This window comes from Molossus molossus, unplaced genomic scaffold (assembly GCF_014108415.1).
Source record: "Molossus molossus isolate mMolMol1 unplaced genomic scaffold, mMolMol1.p scaffold_m16_p_1, whole genome shotgun sequence".
Taxonomy (NCBI): domain Eukaryota; kingdom Metazoa; phylum Chordata; class Mammalia; order Chiroptera; family Molossidae; genus Molossus; species Molossus molossus.
The window spans coordinates 36,955,711-36,975,722 of NW_023425344.1; the positions used below are offsets into that span (position 1 = coordinate 36,955,711).

At 37.4% G+C, this 20,012-nt stretch overlaps 1 protein-coding gene across 30 annotated transcripts in view; it reads right to left on the bottom strand.

Annotated features, from left to right (window-relative positions):
• The window catches only part of SCFD2 (sec1 family domain containing 2), a 394,530-nt gene that overhangs the window by 310,818 nt on the left and 63,700 nt on the right, over positions 1–20,012 (bottom strand). For all 30 annotated transcript variants that reach the window (XR_004958623.1, XR_004958594.1, XR_004958593.1 and 27 more), the window contains exon 4: positions 11,862–12,037. Coding sequence is in view for 8 of the 30 variants with exons in the window: in XM_036253349.1 (XP_036109242.1) it covers positions 11,862–12,037 (176 nt within the window). In the remaining 22 variants the exon portion in view is untranslated. The remainder of the gene's footprint in view (positions 1–11,861; positions 12,038–20,012) is intronic.

A 20,012-nucleotide genomic window follows, 5' to 3' on the forward strand; every position in this document is an offset into this window, starting at 1 on the left:
CATAGCCCATTATTTTGATCGTTTCCCCATGAGATTATAAAATTATCAGAATTATAAGGCTCATAGCACAAACTTCTGTAATGAAAATTGCAGTATAAGATGACCATGTTAATTAGAATGTTTGGCTGCTATCACAAAGATTCAAAATTATAGAGATGTAAACAAGATAAGAAGGTATTTCTCACTCAAATAAAGACCAGGTAGGTGGTCCAGGGCTATGGTGTTTACAGTATCTTCAGTGAACCAACTAGGATTCTTCCATTTTTTTGTGGAAACATCTTTAATACATAGCTTCCCCTCATAATTCAAGTCAGCCACTCCCACTCCTGCCACTCTGGCTGCCTGTCAGCACACAAGAAGGGGCAAAGGAAAGGCATGTACCTATCCCTTCAGCACACAGCCTGAGAGTGGCCCACGTCACTTCAACTCATGTCTCATTTGCCACAGACTGGTCACAGTTAGCTGCAAGAGTAACTGGGATGCACAGTCATTATTTTGGGTGGCCATGTGCTATGTAAAAAGGTGAGAATAGGTGACAAGAACATTAAAAAGCCTCATCCCTTTTGACTCTGGTAAACCACTCAACTATATACACATTTTTTTATCCTCATCCGAGGACACTTTTTTTGCATTTATCTTCAGATAGAGTGGGAGGGAGGGAGGGAGGGAGGGAGGGAGGGAAACATCAATGTGAGAGAGACATATTGAGTGGTTGCCACCAATACAACCCCAACGAGGGCTGGGGATGAACTGCAATCAAGGTACGTGCCCTCAGCAGGAACCAAACCCAGGACCCTCTGGTCCATGGGTTGATGCTCTAACCACTGAGCCAAACAGGCCAGGGCAACCACTCAAATATTTATCCATCTATTACAGGTACTTAATCTCTGCCCCCACCCCACTCCCAGTCCCAGACACAAAGCTCCTAAAACCCTTTGCTTTTCTGAGCAATAGGGGTATTCAGAGAATCTTTTGTTCTAACAGTTGGTCTTTGACCCTGTCTCCTGGTACACAGAACTCCTAAATCCCTTGGAATTAGCTGTGTGACAGGAGCATCTTTTGTTCGAATGAGGTGATGCTTGGTGGGTTCCTGGATAGCTTGTGGATGGGGCTGGTCACCAGAAAGACCAAGCCATGAGTAGAAACTTGGAACTTTCAGCTCCACCCCTTATTCTCCAGAGAGGGATGAGGGGGCTAGAGATTGAATTAATACTCAATCATGCCTACATCCTGAAGCTTTCATAAAAATCCCTAAAGTATAGAGTTCAGAGAGCTTTTGAGTTGGCTGATACACCCACGAGCTGTGAGGGTGGCACACCCCAACCCCAGGGGATGGAAGTCCTGCACTCAGGTTCCTTCTGGTTCTCATTCTATTTACCTCTTAACCTGTTCATCTTAACCTAGCTGTTCATCTGATCCTTTATAATATCCTTTATAATAAGCTGATGAACGTAAATACATGTTTTCCTGAGTTTTGTGAGCTGTTATAGCAAACCACCAAATCTGAGAAGGGGGTGGTGGGAACCCCAATTTATATCTGGTTGGTCAAAAGTATGAGAGGCCCAGACTTGCAGTTGGTATCTGAAGTCGGGGGTAGTCTCGGGGGACCGAGCCCATAAGCTGCAGAGTCTATGCCTACTCGATGTAGATAGTGTCATAATTGAACAGCAGAGGCACCAGCAGAGCATTGGAAAATTGGTTGGTATGGGAAAAAACCTACATATTTAGTGGCATAACTGTTGAGAGTAGGATGTAAAAGAAACAAGAGGTTTTCTTTTAAACATGCTTTACAATTTTCTTTCTCAGGAAAAAAATCTCCTTGATCTGTAAAATAACACTCAGGTCTGACTTTGGGGATCATCTTTTTCTGCCTCCTCCCTCATTCTTTATCCAAATCTTATCACCAGCACTTTTGCAAGAGACATGTCGTTGTAAAACAGAACCTCCCAGGGTGTTGGTGAAGTCAGGAACAGAGCTAAAATGAGCCATTATTCCTCCAAGCCTAACCATATGGCTTGGGTCCTAGTAGAAGTACTAGAGGACTAAAAAGATAAAACCCACCAATTTGGTATGGGACAAGCAGACATACCACTATGTTTTGGTAAACTTGATTTATTAAAGAAGAGAGACTCTGAAATTTAGTACATCATTAAAAAAAAAAAAAAAACTAATCCTATTTACTTAAAATTATTTTGACAACTAATAAAATGGTATGCCTACCTTTCATTGCAAAGACAGAGTTTAACACTACCTGGATTATCTTGAGTGGCTTTATTACTCATTTTTATTTTATTTAAAAATAATTTTCCAAGTTAGATATTTCAGTTTAGAAAAGTCAATCCTGCCTAAAGAAATAACTGGAGATAGATAATCCAGATCTATTTCTAAATTCTGTTTCTCAGGAAGCATAAACATAGCTGCTGCTTCTGCTCTATCATTTGCTATCATTCTATAACCAAAGTAAATTACGATCAATAAAAGTTTTTCTTTGTGAAAATTAGCATAAAAACTTCAGCTATACACTGTAGAAACAATGGGATTTAAATCTAGATTTAAAGAAAAATACCGTTAAACATTATCAAACAGTAAATGTAAAACAACAACAACAAAAAAACCCAGTAAGATTTAGCTAAGTAACAGTCTCATTTTCCTTAATAGATTTTAATTTAAAAAAACAAAACCTAGGTGAGAATATATTAAAGGCATTACTCAAATAAAATACATTGGTATTTGTAGTATTTTGGCTCAGCTAAAAGAATAATTAATTACTATTTATTGACCACTTACTATATGCAAAGCACTGCACTTAATAATGTACATATATATTTAATGGCATCCAATCCTGAAAATACCACTGTGAGGTAGGCACTTTACTCCTATTTAGAGGAGGAAACTAAATCAAACTTTCTTGTATACCATAAAAAATTCTTCACAGGATACCACCAAATTAAATAAATACATACTTTGATTTTTAAAAAGCAAAGCTACTTTTGCAAGTGAATACATTTATTAATAAAATAATAACTGTATCTATGCTTGAATTAAACCTATTTTCTCTACATTTTAAACTTGAGACAGAAATAAAATCATTTGCTAATTAGCACACATGTACTGATACCTAAAAAGTTGTGATACTAGACCTTGGAGACAGAAAAAGAGAAAAAGGGTCCTAGCCCTTTGGCTCAGCAGTTAGAGCGTCAGCCCTAGGACTGAAGAGTCTGGGTTCAAATCTGGTCAAGGGCACATACCTCGGTTGTGGTTCAGTCCCCAGCCCTGATCAGGGTTGTGTGGGAGGCAAGCAATTTGATGTGTCTCTCAATCACATGGATGCCCCTCTCTCTCTCTCTCTCTCTCTCTCTCTCTCTCTCTCCTCCCTCCCTCTTTCCCTTTCTCCCTCCCTTCCACTCTATCTGAAGATAAATGGGAAAATATTCTCGGGCAAGGATTGAAAAAAAAATGAGAGAGAGAGAAAGGAATTGAGAAGATACATTATCTCCTTTGTTTTGTTTTTTAAAAAACAAACAAAAAAAAAAAAACATAGTCACTAACAATAAATATTGGATTTTCCCCAACAATCCTCAAGTTTCTCTTTTCAGTACCCATAACAGCTTCCTGTCACTTTCAAGTGACTGATGCAAACATAAGTCGTAACATTGGTAGGCAGTTCTGTTGCTGACTAGTCATTAAGTCGCCAAAACCACTGAGCCAAGAGATGGCAGTAAGTAGAAAATATGTAGTAACCTATGTTTAATTATAGATTTCTTAGACCAATTTCTTTTTTTAACCAAGGTTGTCCATAATGTAACTTAGGCCATAAAGTCAACATTGAGGTTCCAGTAATGGGGGGCCTGGTACAGTGTGGTGGAAATGACTCTCCAAATAAAAAAACTCTCAACACTGGCTGAGACTGCCTGTAGGTGGCTTTCAAGCCCTTTAGAAAAAGTTAAAAGTTGCCCTCATGCTCAAAATAAACTCAAATGCTCTACATTCAAACCTAAGTCTGTAAAAGGAACAGCTCACCTTATCCTACGACTTACTACACTAATGGATGAGTGTATACTATATGTATACTATATATAGATGGCTAGTTTATAAGCTCACCTATGCTAAACTACTAAGGACCCAGAAACCACTGAGAACACAGTGCTAGCTAGTGGAACAAGCAATTATGACAAAAGTAAGATTTTAGTATTTTAAATGCTTACTTCTTTTCCTGTTTTTTATTCCTTTTCACTTGCTGAAATAATCACCAAGTGCCATGGTCACATCTAAGGTAGATTAATATGAACCAGGATTCCAAAAATTAACTATAAATATAAGATGGCTTGGAATTAACACTGTGTCAAGTTTTTTTCAGAAATCTCTAATGAATTGAAAGATTAATATCTTGGGAGAACACTGCTGTGCCTTGTTTTGAAATACTTCTGTTAGATTTTAGAGCAGAGACTCACATCAAAGGACACCAGCAGGGTATAGGAGGTTGTGCACGTGGCAGTGCAGGGGAGGGATGGAAGCGGTAGCAGTGGCCTAGAGCAGGTTATCAGAGCCCGAGCGAGTTAAAAGGGTGCCCATGTGGGACAGGCAATGGTAGCCCAATGCAGGTGTCAGAGTCAGAGAGGGTAAAAAGCGCATCTTCGCATAGTGCTCGATAGACTTGGCATAGGTCACTGGAAGCCAAGAGGATAGAGGACACCCATGTGGAGCTGGAGGCAGGGAGAGCCCAGTGCAGGGTATCAGAACCTGAGCAAGATGAAGGGGTATCCCAACGCCTTCCAAGGTCCCTTGGGGAGAGGAAAAGGGTTATACAGCAGCAGTATCCATGAGTCGTCAGGAGGTGAGAAAGACTGGGGGATAGCAGGATCCCATGACCGATGTCAGAGCCTGAGCAGGGAGGTGAGAAGACCCAAACAGGAGAGTGGCAATGGCAGTATTCTGGCACAGACTGTCAACAGGGGCACCTTTGTGTGAAGTGGAAGAGCACAGAGCCCAGGTGAGGTGAGGAGGGTACCCACAAGAGGGGCAGCAGCTCTAAGGGAAGGCTGGTTACATACGGGAGGATTCATCTAGTCATCAAATATGTTGAGTGTAATGGGAGACAAGTTCCTTGCTGTCAGAAAAGGAAGTTACAATTAAGGCAAGGGTGAAAATAGAATAAATCCTGTGGTATTAGATTAGAATTGTGACATTAGTATGAATTCATGGTTTTTAACAGGTACAGGTATAGAATATAGAGACAAAGATTTATCAAATATTCCTTATAAAAAACATGGTGTCAAATTATAAAACACATATCAGGAGCTAATAGATAAAGGAGATTAAGAATTTAAAAATTATAGCTTTGAAATCACTCAATTATTAATGATTATTTATATTATATAATATATTTTATTATATGTTACATATATATATAAATATATATATATATAGTATATAATCGTTATAAGCCAAGGAACATTTTTGGAAACATATAGACAACAATTAGAGAATAAACATTCTTTTCAAACATATTCTGCGACATTTTTTAAGACATTCTGTAACTAAAACCTAACAATCAATTAAAAATAAAAGCTCTTTTTTAAAAAAAGACCTCATTCATTTATAAACTAAAAAAATATCATGCAGTCTAAATAATTAATGAGTCAAAGAAAAAAATCATAATAGAAATTGTGAAATGTTTAGTCATCTAAAAAAATTCAGAATCTGCATTAAATAAAATTCAACACTCATGTATGATAAGAACAGTAACAATTCAGCAAACTAAGATTAGGAAGGAACTTCCCTAACCTGATTAAAAACAAAACAATACCTCAGCAAACATAAAATTTACTAATAAATTTTTAAAACATTTTCTTTACCATCAAGAAGAAGGTGAAGATGCCTACTTTCACTGCTTACAGTGAACGGTATCCTAATATGCCCAGTCAGTACACTAATAAAAGAAAGTAGTATCGAGTATGGAAAGGAAGAAATAAAACTTCACAGATGATATTATTTCCCACAGAGGAAATCCAGGAGAACCAATAAGAAAACAAATAGAAATATAAAATGCAAGGCTGTTGGACATGTGATCACCAGTTAATATTTTGGAGGTTGCAGTCAACATGGCGATGTGGATAAATGCAATACTCAGATTCTCGCACAACCACATCTACATTACAACTAAATTACATAACAAGCATCATTCAGAATCTAACAGACGAGAAATACTACAACTAAGGATAGAAAGAACCCACATCAAGACTGATAGAAGGGCCCTGGCCAATGTGGCTTAGTGGTTAGAGCGTTGACCTGTGGTCCAGAGAGACCCGGGTTCAGTTCCCGCTGACAGCACGTACCTTGGTTGCAGTTTGTCCCCAGCCCTGGATGGGTTGTGCAGGTGGCAACCACTCGATGCGTCCCTTTCATGTGGATGTTTTTCTCTCTCTGTCTCTTCCTCTCTCTCCCTCCCACTCTACTCTATCTGAACAAAAAATGGAAAAATGAGGATTAAAAAAAAAAAAAAAAGACTGACAGAAGGATCAGAGACGCAGATCAAGCTGGGACCACACCGATACGTGGCAGTTAAAAACTGGGAGTGAGCCCTGGACGGTTTGGCTCAGCGGTTAAAGCGTCGGCCTGCGGTCCTGAGAGACCCGGGTTCAGTTCCCGCTAAGGGCATGTGCCTTGGTTGCAGTTTGTCCCTGGCTCTGGTCAGTCGTACGGGTAGCAGCCACTCGATGTGTTCCTTTCACATCGATGTTTCTCTCTCTTTCTCTGTTCCTCTCTCTCCCTCTCACTCTACCTGAACAAAAAATGGAAAAATGTCCTCAGGTGAGGGATAAAACAAACAAACAAAAAAAAAACTGGGATTGAGCCCTGGTTGATTTGGTGCAGCGGTTAGAGCGTCAGCCCGCGGACCATAGAGACCCAGGTTCAGTTCCCGCTAAGGGCACGTACCTTGGTTGCTGTTTGTCCCTGGCCCCGGTTGGGGTCATGTGGTTGGCAGCCACTCGATATGTCTCTCTCACATCGATGTTTCTCTCCCTCTCTCTTCCTACCTCTCTCCCTCTTACTGTCTGAAGATAAATGTAAAAGTGTCCCCCCATGAGGATAAAAAAAAAAATGGGGAGTGATATCTCAACTGCAGAGGTCCACCCTGAGGAGCCCCACAGCAGGCCCTTCAGCTCAGGGTTCCAGTTTCAGGAAGAAAAGTCCCCATAACTTTTGGCTGTAAAAACCAGCTCAGATTGTGGCTGAGTGCGAGGAAGAGCTGGTGGAGTCCCAGCCATTCTTTAGTGACCCATGCACAAACTCACTCACTATGACCTCCAGTGCTGGGACAGCAGCTCAAAAGGCACCAGGGACATACCAGGAGGAACTGAATTGTCTGGCATCAGGGAGAGAGCTGGAGGGGCAGCTTTCCCCCAAACAGAAGTGCTGGCAGAGGCCATTGTTCTTTTCTGAGTCCTCCCCCACAGAGCCAGCAGGTGGGCACCATATCTGAGTCTACATCAACTTGGCTAGCACTGTTTGCCTTGCCTTGGTGATTCCCTGAGACCCAGTCCTACACAACCAGTGGCTTTTCCATACAAATGGCCTGTCCTGGCTCATTCATGCTTCAGACTTTTCAAACAGCAGCATCTGGCCTCAGTATGCCCTGTATGACTTGTTAAGTGGCCCCAGGCCCAGCAGTAGCAGCAGCTGGCCTTGGTTCACAGCTTGGCCTCTCCTGGGCACCTCCAAGCCCAGCACAAGTAGCAGCCATCAGGAGATGGCTTTTAGCTCATGCCAAGTGGCCCTAGGAAGGGCACAGGTGGTAGCTGACCTTGCCCTGCACCTCCTGGGAGGCTCCAGACCAGCACACCCAGTGGACCACTTCAGACAATGTCAAAGTACCACCCAACCACCCCCACACCCGACATACTCATGGGGCAAACTCAGCAGGCACCAGAATCCTGTTGAAGTAAGTCCTGGCTGAGAGGCTAAGTTGGTTGGAGCATTGTCCCATACACCAAAAGGTTGTGGGTTTGATTCCCAGCCAGGCCACATACCTAGGTTATGGATTCAATACCCATATACGAGAGGCAACCAACTGATGTCTCTCTCTCGCATTGATGTTTCTCTCTCTCCCTTTCTTTCTCTCTAAAAATCAATTTAAAAAAAAAGAAATACAAATTGGTAGTTACAGAACAGTCATGGGTATGTAAAGTACAACACAGGGAATATATAGTCAATAATATTGTAATAATTATATATGGTATCAGATTTATTGGGATGATTACTTAGTAAGTTATATAATGTCTAATCACTGGGTTGTATACCTGAAATTAATATAATATTTTATGTCAACTGTAATTAAGAAATAAAAAATTGTTTAAAGTAAAAAAAAAAGAAGTATTTTTACACACCAAAATTAAAGTATTAGAAAATTTTAAAAATTCAATTCACAATGGCATCAAAATCTTTAAGATACCCAAGAATAAATCTAATAATGCTCTTTTATAGAAAAATGCATAAAATGGACATATTGGTTTTAAAATGCTGTGCTATTACTTCTGTAATAAAATGAACATAAATGAAAATAAAATGAACACTGGAATACTAGAAACTGATAAATAAACCCACCTTTGAGAACTTAGTATATTACATACCAGTGAATATTTTTTGGCTGCAAATAACTAAAAACAAACTGTTAAAATGACTTAAACAATGAGAAGAATTATCATCTCACAGAACCAAATACTTTGAGGTAAGGCAAAGTCATCATTAAGGATTCAGGTTCTGTTCTGTCTTCCTCAGGATATCAGTGAGCTGTCTTAATTATCACAAAATACTCAAAGTGTCACATACTTACATTAAGAGGCTTTAAACTTGTTTCTTCATTATGTATCTTTCTATGAAGGCAGAAGAAAATCTTTCCTAGAATCACCTTCAGCAAACTTTCCTTTACCTATCTTTGGCTAGACCTGCTAAACCAATCATTGAGTAGGGAAATGAGATTACCGATATAGTCTAAGATCACTCAGGATTTGCCTAAACCATGTGGGAAAAGAGTAGACATGAAACAAAACTGGTGTTCTGCCTACTTAAAAAAGGGAAAAATGACTGTTGGATAAATAATCTACAGTACAATGTAATATTTCATAAACGGTGCAGGGAAAACAGGCTATCCATATGAAGGAAAAAAAATCAGATCCTAATAATATCATAAACAAATATGAGTTCCAGGTAGATTAAAAATTCAAATGTCAGAAATAAGCATCAATTTTTAGTAGAAACAATATATTTAGAAATTGGGGTAAAAAAAAGGATTTCTAATATAAAATATAAATAAGCACAAACCATAAAGGAAAATATTAATTAAACTACACAAAAATTTAAAACTTTTATGCAATAAAATATACAGGAATTCAAGTTAAAAGCAAATCATAGTCTGGGAGAAGTATCTGCATGATGTAAAACAGTGTTGTTACTCAAAAAGAAACTTGGGCAAAGTATAAGAATTAGTAATTGATAGAAGGAAAACATTGAATAGCCAATAAATATTATAAAAGATGCTCAACTTCATAGTAGTCAGAGAATCATAAATTTATATAAAGAAATAATATTGACCCACTAAAAAAATGTTTAAGCTTGATAACCCTGAGTGCTGGACACTATGCTGGGAAATAAACTGTCATCCATTCCTAGCAGAAGGGTCAACTATTTCAACTTCGTTGGTGATCTGTTTGGTGATATTCAGTAAACTCAACAACATGCATGGTCAACAATCTAACAATTCTTATAAGGAATATATCCTAGACAACTCCTTCACAGGTGTATCCAAAGGCCTATTCCAGAATATTCATCACATTCCTTCTAAACACACACACACACACACACACATACACACACACACACACACACACACACACAAATATGGAACAGCCTAACTATACATCAATATGGATTGGATAAACTCTTGTATATCTATACAATCAAATAGTATGGTATACGGAAAGGCTACCCACTGTATGGGAGAGCATAATTGCAAATGATATATCAAATAAGGGGTTAATTTCCAATACATAAGGAGTGCTCATACAACTCCACAAAAGGAAGACAAAGAACCCAATTAAAAAATGGGCAGAGGAACTAAATAGACACCTCTCCAAACAGGACATACAAATGGCTAAGAGACATATGAAGAAATGCTCACCATCACTAATCATCAGAGAGATGCAAATTAAAACAACAATGAGGTATCACCTCACACCTGTCAGAATGGCCGCCATCAACAAATCATCAAACAACAAGTGTTGGCGAGGGTGTGGAGAAAAGGGGACTCTAGTGCACTGCTTGTGAGAATGAAGACTGGTGTAGCCACTATGGAAAACAATATGGTGTTACCTCAAAAAATTAAAAATTGAACTTCCATTTGACCCAGTGATCCCACTTCGAGGAATATATCCTAAGAAGCCTGAAACACCAATCGGAAAGAATATATGTACCCCCATGTTTATAGCAGCACTATTTACAATAGCTAAGATCTGGAAACAGCCCAAGTGTCCATCAGTAGACGAATGGATAAAAAAGCTGTGGTACATATACACAATGGAGTACTATGCAGCTGTAAGAAAGAAAGATCTCTTATCCTTTGAGACGACATGGAGGGACCTGGAAAGTATCATCCTAAGTGAAATAAGCCAAACAGAGAAAGACAAGTATCATATGATCTCACTTATTTGTGGAATATAATGAACATAGCAGTCTGAGGAATGGGGTAGTCCCAGAGACGTGGAAGTGGGATACAGACTGACAATCCTCAGAAGAGGGGGTGGTGGGGGAGAGATAAACCACAGAACTTATATGCATGTTTGCATGAACAGTGGACATGGACAACAAACTGGGGAAAGGGCAGGGAGGGTGAGGGAGGGGGGAATCAGTGGGGGGAAAGGAGAAACATCTGTAAAAAAAATAATTAATAAAAAAAAATAGTATGGTATAGTTTAAACGAATGAACTAGATCTACACATGTTATTTTGTATTATCTTAAAAATAGAATGTTGAAAAAGCAGGTTGTTTAAGGATATTGATAATGTGACATCATTTACATAAAAAGTAAAACCCATAACAATAATCTGTATTATTTATGAAAAAATAAATATTTGATAAAAGAAAAAAAAAAAGTGACCCAACTAGTGATTACCTCTGGGGAAAGAAAAAGGACAGCCAGAGGATGCCAGGCATGGTATAGTATCAGAGATTCTTCAACTTTATTTATCTCTAGTTTTATTTATCTAATGAAAAAGGATATAGAATACTAGAAACTAGTTAATTATATTGAGTTTACATGGAGAATACATAGATATTTGTCATGTTGTTTTATGTAAGTTTGAAATACTTTACAATTTAAAAAAATACATCTTTTCACAAAAGTTTTCCACGAAAATATCTCATCAATCATGAAAAGGTCCTACCCCACATACAAATTTCTTCATAAAACTACAAATAGAGTTTGCCTCCATTCAGTTTTTACTAAGCACCATTTTAAGTCACATATTCTTCCACAGGAAAAGTACTAAGAACTGGATGCCATGAAGACCAAGAAAGGTCCAAATGGCATAAAATTGAAAAGAGGTTTTCAAAGGTTAGTCAAATGCCCAAAAAACATTATTAGTATTGAGTGAGAAGCCAAAGATATCATTGTCAAAATTTAAAATAAAAAAAAGTATGGAAAAAGTTTCTATTTAAATTTTAATTTGGGGTTATAAGGAGAATATGATATAGGGCATATGTCAACAATGTAATTTATTACTGAGACTATAATAAATATCAATGTTTTTCTCTAGAATTGAAAATGTTAATTATTAATATCTCAAGAAGCTCTCATGGCAACATACCTGGAGAAGGAGCCTTTCGAAAGCCAGGAAGTTGTCCCATTTGGCAGTCTGTGGGTGTTTCAGAGTTTGAACAGTGGCCAGCCCAAGTTGCAGGAGGCCACAGTGATTCACTAGAGCTTTGAGGTTGTTCTTGAAGAGCTGAATATAGGATGTGAGCTGCGCCGGAGTGACTCGCCCTGGAGAAACATAGTAATTTATCAGTGAACCCTCTTCTGGGAGTGGTAAAAATAATGAGAAGAATGCCATGAATAATATTAACTGCCTTATACTGGCACAGAACTTCAGAGTTGACTGAAAGCTTTGCTAAGCTTAGTGCTTCTTATAACAACATGGTGACAACAGTGAAATTGAAATTATTACCTGCATTTTGCAAGTGAAGTGAGGAAACAGATGATAAGTGATCTGGACTGATAGTAGAATTCATTTTCTAATTCTGTAATTCTCCATAAATAAGTTCTCAAATAAAGTCACACAAATCAATTGTTGAGCTCAACATGGAGTATCTCTCCAAGACACATGATTTAGCAACCTAAGAGGCCAAAAGGCAAAATTTCTAATTATGTGTGTATGTATATAAAATAAAAGGAGAAATCTGTTATGACTATACCTAAAACTTTATCAATGGTTTCAGTGGGTTCACGACAGTAAAACAACAAAAGCTGGCTGTTACATAAAACGAAAATGTATGGAAAACCAGGGTGGTAAAAACCCTGAAAGGTAAGATATCAGTAGAAAGAGTTTAGTATGGGTGACATAACACGTTTGCTACAGTGATCACCTAGATTTGGAACATGAAAATCCACATCATAAAAAACTAGAGCTTGTACAAAAACAAAAACAAACAACAAAACACCTGTTGAAGAGTCTCTCCTTCAGAGCCTCTAAATTCCTCTTTTGCCTAAAGCAGTCCTTCCACTGAGTCACTTTCCACTCTCCAATCCATCAAATGTAATGCCTGTTATTTATCAGTCCTATCTACAAAACTCCTGAACACCACACATTCCCTCTGTTGGGCAAGAAGAAGGCAATGGGGCCAAACATGGATGCAAATCAAGTAAATCTCTCCTGTACATCTTACCCAGGCCATATTTGTGGGTTGCTCTTCTATGCCCAAAATCCAAGTTTGCTTGTTATATCGAGGTTTGTTAATACTTGGCAATGAAACCACCTGTCTTGATTTAGCACTTTACAGTTTACACAGTACAACCATGCTCTCTTCTGATTGTCATAGCAACTCTATGACATTGCAAACAAGGCATGTGCTGCATCACTTAGCTCCACTCAAGGCACTGTGAGTTCGGTGCCTTACACAGTGCTAAATGACAGAGATCGCTTAATAAATGGCTTTTGCTACTCATAATACACACAAAAATAAAGTAGAAACTTAACAGCCTGAGACATATTTCTTCTTTTCATTACATTTTCTGAGAAGTTAAGAATTTTGAAGCTCCTTCTTACCAGTTTATCAGGCTGAGCATCCAGCAGGGGTGGGAAATGTCTGGCCCTCGGGCTGTACATGGCCCACAAAGTCAATACCAGCTAACATCACACACCTCACCAAATTAGCCTGACCAAATATAGCAGGCTCATTTTTAAATTGATAATTTTTTATTTTGTTTTTGGTACGTGCCCCTTGTGGGAACCGAACTCAGGACTCTCTGGTCCGCAGGCCGATGCTCCAACTGCTGAGCCAAACCGGTCAGGGCATAATTTTGTATAACCCGAGAATGATGTTTTAAATATCAAAATGGCCCTTGGCAGAAAGAAGGTTCCCCATCCCCAAAGTAGGAATGACAAATAGGGAACTGAGTCCCACTTATTCTTTGGTTTCTAGTAGAGTATGAGTCCATTCCTGATTCTCAAAGCAGCAGGCTAACGATTTGCTTGCTTAATTACTAATAGAGAAGAGCATTATGAACTCTGGTTTTGAATCAGGCTTATTAAGGTATAATTTTCACACAAAATGAGTTCAAATTTAAGATCATGGTGAGATCCAATTATTTGTTTATATACTGTACCACGGGTGATGGCAATGTGGTTCCTGATACATAGTGTTTTGCCTATCAAGAGAGAGATTCATAAAATAATTATAAAAATAAGTACTTAATCATTATTGTGATAAGTACCACAAAGGAAAAATATAAAATGTCTTGAAAGTATGAATGGCTCCATGTGATACGAAACTGCCTACCTCTCCAATGCTATATCCTCAACATCAGGAGCAGGAATTAGGCTCAAAATACATACAAACGATTCATAATATGACTGTCTTTCAGAGAAACTGCAAGAAATGGAAATGATCTCAGAAACAAACAAGTTCTGTTTGGATTTCTATTGTCATAATCCTATGTTCAAGTTAAAAATAAGAGTGTCTTCGATTCAAAAACATGGTTGAACTATTTTTTCAGTTAGCAATTCCTAACTCAGACTCAGACCCAGCAACCTTATTTACATAAGGTATGTGATTCAAAGGAACACATGGGTATATTTCATAAACAAAATGCCAATAGAACACTACATTGTGAATTTAGCAATTATTCACCTTGCTGCTCTATTCTGTTCCCTTCTGTATATCCTTTTCTTACACAAACAAGTCAGTAACACTTCATAAGATATGTCAGGAAAGCAGAATTTTTTGGTAAAAATCCTTAACATGCTAATCAGAATCTAGTAAAAGAGTACAGCACACAAATGTTTTAAAATGTAGGCTAGTTAACATTTTCAAACTTTTAAACTTAATCACAACCTTACACAAAACAACTCAAAATCAACTGACTGCCAAAAATGCTGTCATGAGATTAATGACTTGAGAAAGCTTCTCAGTTTGTATCAACTAAAACAGCAAGCAACTAGAACCAGGTGTTGAAAAAGCTATAGACAGAACATTTATTCATATCTCACATTACCACAAAGAATCTAAACACTTATCAGGCAGATTTACATGGTGATTTAAAAATGTCAACCCAGAAGGCTTTGCAAAACATTTTCTAAAGCCATAAAAACAAGGGTTATTTCATATCAAGACTGCATAACATATAGCAACTTCTTGAAAAATGACAATTTGACATTTGAAAACTGGTCTTCAAGTAAGAAAAATTATCTTTTTGTTTTTAATAGAGTTTCTAAGAGAGAACAGGCTTCTGATTTCAACTTAGCTAGGAGAAAAACACAAAACTTTATCAACCATCAATTTTCTATGTATTTAAAAACTCATTAAAATATAATTATCTCTTGGGGAAAAGAGGACAGATTTGGAAAGCAAAATAATTTAATATTTTAATATAGTCTGTGATCCTTTAAATATTGAATTTAATTGAATTCAAATGCATAATGGAGCCTATTTTTCTACTTACTATATACATTCAATAAATTATAACTCTCAACTTGTTTTGTGTCCTGTTAAAATATATTTAAAATATCTACTCATAAATGATTCTGTGTTGATCTTAAAGAGTTTTCAGTCCCAGGTTTGAGTTAATCACAAAACTGTGTTTTAATGGTAGAAAACAACCACCATTAGAAATTTTGTTTAAAATAGTGTATTTAGTACTATATATATATATGTTATTTTTTACAAGAACTCTTGATATAAGAAATAATATTATCAGTGTATTTTTTTGTTATTGTTGTTAATCCTCACTCAAGGATATTTTTTCATTGATTTTTAGACAGAGTGGAAGGGAGGGAGGAAGGAAAAGAGAGAGAAACATCAATGTGAGAGAGGCCTCCCACACGACCCCACTGACGGGGATAGAACTGCCCTTGATCAGGAATTTAACCCTCAATCCTTTAGTCCATGGGCCAACAGTTTAACCACTGAGCCAAACCAGCCAGCACATCAATGCATGGTTTTTTTAAAAAATATTTTTTCTTTATTGATTTTTAGAAAGAGAGGAAGGGAGAGGGAGAGAGAAATAGAAACATCAATGAGAGAGAACACCAACTGGCCGCCTCCTGCATGCCTCCCACTGGGTACTCGGCCCACAACCTGGGCATGTGCCCTGACCAGGAATCAAACCTGTGACCTCTTGGTGCATGGGTTGACGCTCAACCACTAAACCACACCGGCCAGGCTCATTGCATGTTTTTAATTCATTTTCCTGAAAACCCAATGCGTAAAATCTGAATAAACAAATATGTAATTTAAGACTCACATTCCCAGAAATCAGCATTTTATTATCTCCTTTCCAATCATTTTCCTAATAATAATAAAGACAAAGTACATTAAAATATTTAAATAGACTATGTTCTGCTAAAACTCTAGTTTATTAACTCACACATATTTGGGAATAATTTCAATAATTTCAATAAGTTCATATCTATTCATTTGTTAATTTTTTCCCTCTTTATTTTAACACTTTGTGCCACCAAGTACCAGCAGAGAATCTTGAACTAAAGAACAAACTGAAAAATGAAACCCACAAGAGGAGCTGAGCCCTGTACGTGGCATCCAGGCATCCCGTTCTCCTTGGCTCTGCTTGGCCATGTGTCTTGTCTTGGAAGAGCTTCCTGTTTGGCTCTACATGATCTTCAGTACATTTTGGCTTTTGGCCTCCATAACTAAACAGCCTCAACACTTCTTTACACCCCTTCCAGTGAGCTACCTTCAATTCTTCTGTTCTCATATATGCTATAAAATGGTGTTTATAGGAATTTAGCCTATCTTTTTAACTGTGCTAGTATTTTTTAATCAAGATTCTTACTGTTTTTATTAGTGCTCTGATTACGAATCTGCATAGATTTTTGAATGAGCTTCTGCTAATGATATTTTATCAGAGCCCTGATACTTATTATGTGATTTTGCAAAGCAAGTTTTACAGGAATACATATATAAAAATACCCATACTGATATATAGACAAAGGTGGAAACTTTATTAAAATTAAACTATTGGCAACAACATCAGGGAAAGTTTCCAATGTTAATTCAACAGTTGACATGAGATCCAGAATCTTGTGTATGAAAGATGATTTTGGAGTTTTGTAAATAGCGTACAAAAGGCTCAGAGGGTAGACTGAGTGACAGCATAGGTTTACAGCCTCTCATTATCCTGTCAGAATGTCAGAAAGGAACTAAAAGGACAGGAACACACAACAAAAGAGATGGTGATATAGTCCATAAACAGACAAAAGATTTCAAACACTTGTTCTCTCATCTGTTGGTTATCTTTGTAACTTACATTATATACTTAAACTTTCTTTTTTGTTCTGTCAACTAAAGATGGTACCTATTCCTTTTACTTTTTATTTCCTCCTTTCTTCTTTGAAGTCACTTTTACTTTTATTTTTATCTGGTCAAAATTGATAGTACTTATATTTTGTTCTAAAAGTTTGCTTCTTTATAGTTTGATTTGAAAGTTCAAAATCAATCAGTAGTGTTTGCCTCAGCATGAACTATGTAACAATGTGCTATGATTACATTTCCTTATACATATAATATGCTTTGTTCCTAGAATGCTCAATGGACTTCTTTCTGGGAGATGGGTGGCAGGAGGGGAGTATTATCTGCCTTAAGAAAAAATGTAAAGTATTCTAATCGCAAATATACTCTTTTATCTTTGGAGTCTGTGCTTTGTTTGTTTTCTGCCTGAATATTTTACTACCAAACCCCTTCAGGTACATCTTGGGAGGATGGTTCTCCAGGCCCTTCTGAACAGCCAGCAACCTAGGCTTCCTTTTATTGCTCCCTTCTGTTGAAACACTGTTTCGTAAAATCCCTGACTTTTCTTTCTTAGTGTACTCCTTGCTTTGCTGAACATGCTTAAGCAATTTTCTCAGAAAAGGTATGTAGAAAGCCAAGTTCTTCTATGTCTGAAAAGGCTTTTTCTTGCCCTCATAGGTTATCTGGGTCTAGAATTCTTGGTTATAATAATACCTTGTTTCATTACCTTCTTGTTTTCAGGGCTGCTTATGAGGAATGTGTACTACTCACATTCTTTTTCTTTTTCTATCCTCACCCAAGGATATTTTTTTCCATTTATCTTCAGACATAGTGGGAGGGAGGGAGAGAGTGAGAAACATCTACGTGAGAGGGACACATCAATTGGTTGCCTCCCGCACAACTCCAACCAGGGTTGGGGACGAACCCACGACTCATTGGTCTATGGGCTGAAGCTCTAACCACTGAAACAAACCGGCCAGGGCTACTCTCATTCTTGTTTCTTTTGTAGGTGAGGTTCCTTTTTTCATCTTGGGGCTCTTAGGATTTTCCAATTTTCCTGTACTCTGAGGATTCACAGTGATTATATCTAGTTTAGAGGGGTTTTTTATTCTTTTTTTAAGAGGGTTTTTTTTTTATTCTTTCTATTTGTTTTCAGCAAGCCAATCCAATTTGACTATGCCATTCTTCACATCTGAGAAAGTCTCACATTCTTCCTTTGCTAACTTCCTATTCTTTGCTTTCTCTCCTTTATCGTTTCTATTTTTCAATGTCTGTTCTTTCTATATTTTAGGAGATATTTTTTATTTATCTTTAAACTTTAGCTGAATTTTATTTTCACAACAATATCCTTATTTTCAAGAGCTCTTAAAAAAAAAGCTTTCCTGAGACATAACACAAGAACCATAAAAATTGTAAAGTGTACAATTCAGTGGTTTTTAGTATATTTAGAGTTGTGCAATCATCACCACTATATAATCTGAGAATATTTTCATCACCCAAGACAAACCCATACCCAAATTTCCTTAGTTATGAGAAAGAGATATATAACCAGAATAAAATTTTCAGTTGGGAGACATAATTGTACTTACCTACACCAGGAAACTAAGAAACAACAGACACGAGAACATTTGAGTAATTATAGCTACAAGTGAACTCTGACTTTTTAAATATAATAATACTACCACATCATCATTTTTGTCATATTTAAAAAAAAATTTTGTTGTTGTTCAGGTAGAGTGAGAGGGAGAGAGAAGAACAGAGAGAGAGAGAGAAACAGCGACATGAAAGGGACACATCGAGTGGCTGCCACCCGCACGACCAACCAGGGCCAGGGACAAACTGCAACCGATGCACGCACCCCTAGCGGGTACCGAACCCAGGTCTCTCGGGACCGCAGGCCGATGCTCCAACCACTGAGCCAAACCGGCCAGGGCTAAAAATTTTTAAATCAAAGTATAAGTCCCTGGAAGGTAAAAGAGGAATGAAAGCATACTAAATGATGGAGCAAAACAAATAATAAAAATAAACCTTCTTTCAGCTACCCAAAAAGGCTTTGCCTAGAATAAATGAAAAGGCACTGCAGCAAAAAGGGAGCCACTTGCCAGAAGGTAGAAGTAACTCTAGACTCAGAAGTCTCAGGTATAATGGAAGTAACAAGTATAATAGCAAGATACAAATTTTAAGTGTACAGTTCAATTAATGTTTACATATGTACTATCCATGTAACCAGCACCCAATTCAAGGTATAGAATATGCCTAGCACTCAGGAAGAGTCCCCTGTATCCCTATCCAGTCAATACTCCCACAAAGAGGCACCATCACTCTTATCTCCATCACCACAGATCATTTTGTCTGCTTTTTAACTTCATGTAAATGGAATTATACATATTTACTCTTTTGTGTCTAGCTTCTTTTGTTAATATTATCCAAAAATCTCAATCTTTTTTTTAAACTGTATTTCATGGCTCTATATGACTATACCAATTTCCTTATCCATTCTGCTTTGAAGGACACTTGGGTTTTACAAATTGGGGCCATTATAAATAATGGTTCCATGAACACTCTAATACATGCCTTTGTCAGACACAAGCACTCATTCGTATTGAATAAATGCCTGGGTGTGAAACTGCTGGGTGGGTGTATACTTAGCTTTTGTCGGTACTATCAGTTTTCCATGGTTGTATCAATATCTTCATATGTTTTAAATTTGGTTAAATTTAACATAATTTTTAGGGTATATATTTAATGTTTAAAATGAGGCACAACTGTGTGATTAAGTTTTGTTCATGGTATTTTATGCTTCGTAGCCAAAACCCTAATAAGAGCAAGAAAAAACAAATCACAATAGAAACCACATTGCCTCACTATTAGCATGCACCTTTATTTTATTTTTCTCATTATTTGTTTACATGTTTATTTACCTACTTTCTTACCCAATTACAGGGGCAAGGGCCTAGAAGGTAAGATACTAATTAAGGAACAAAGATTATACT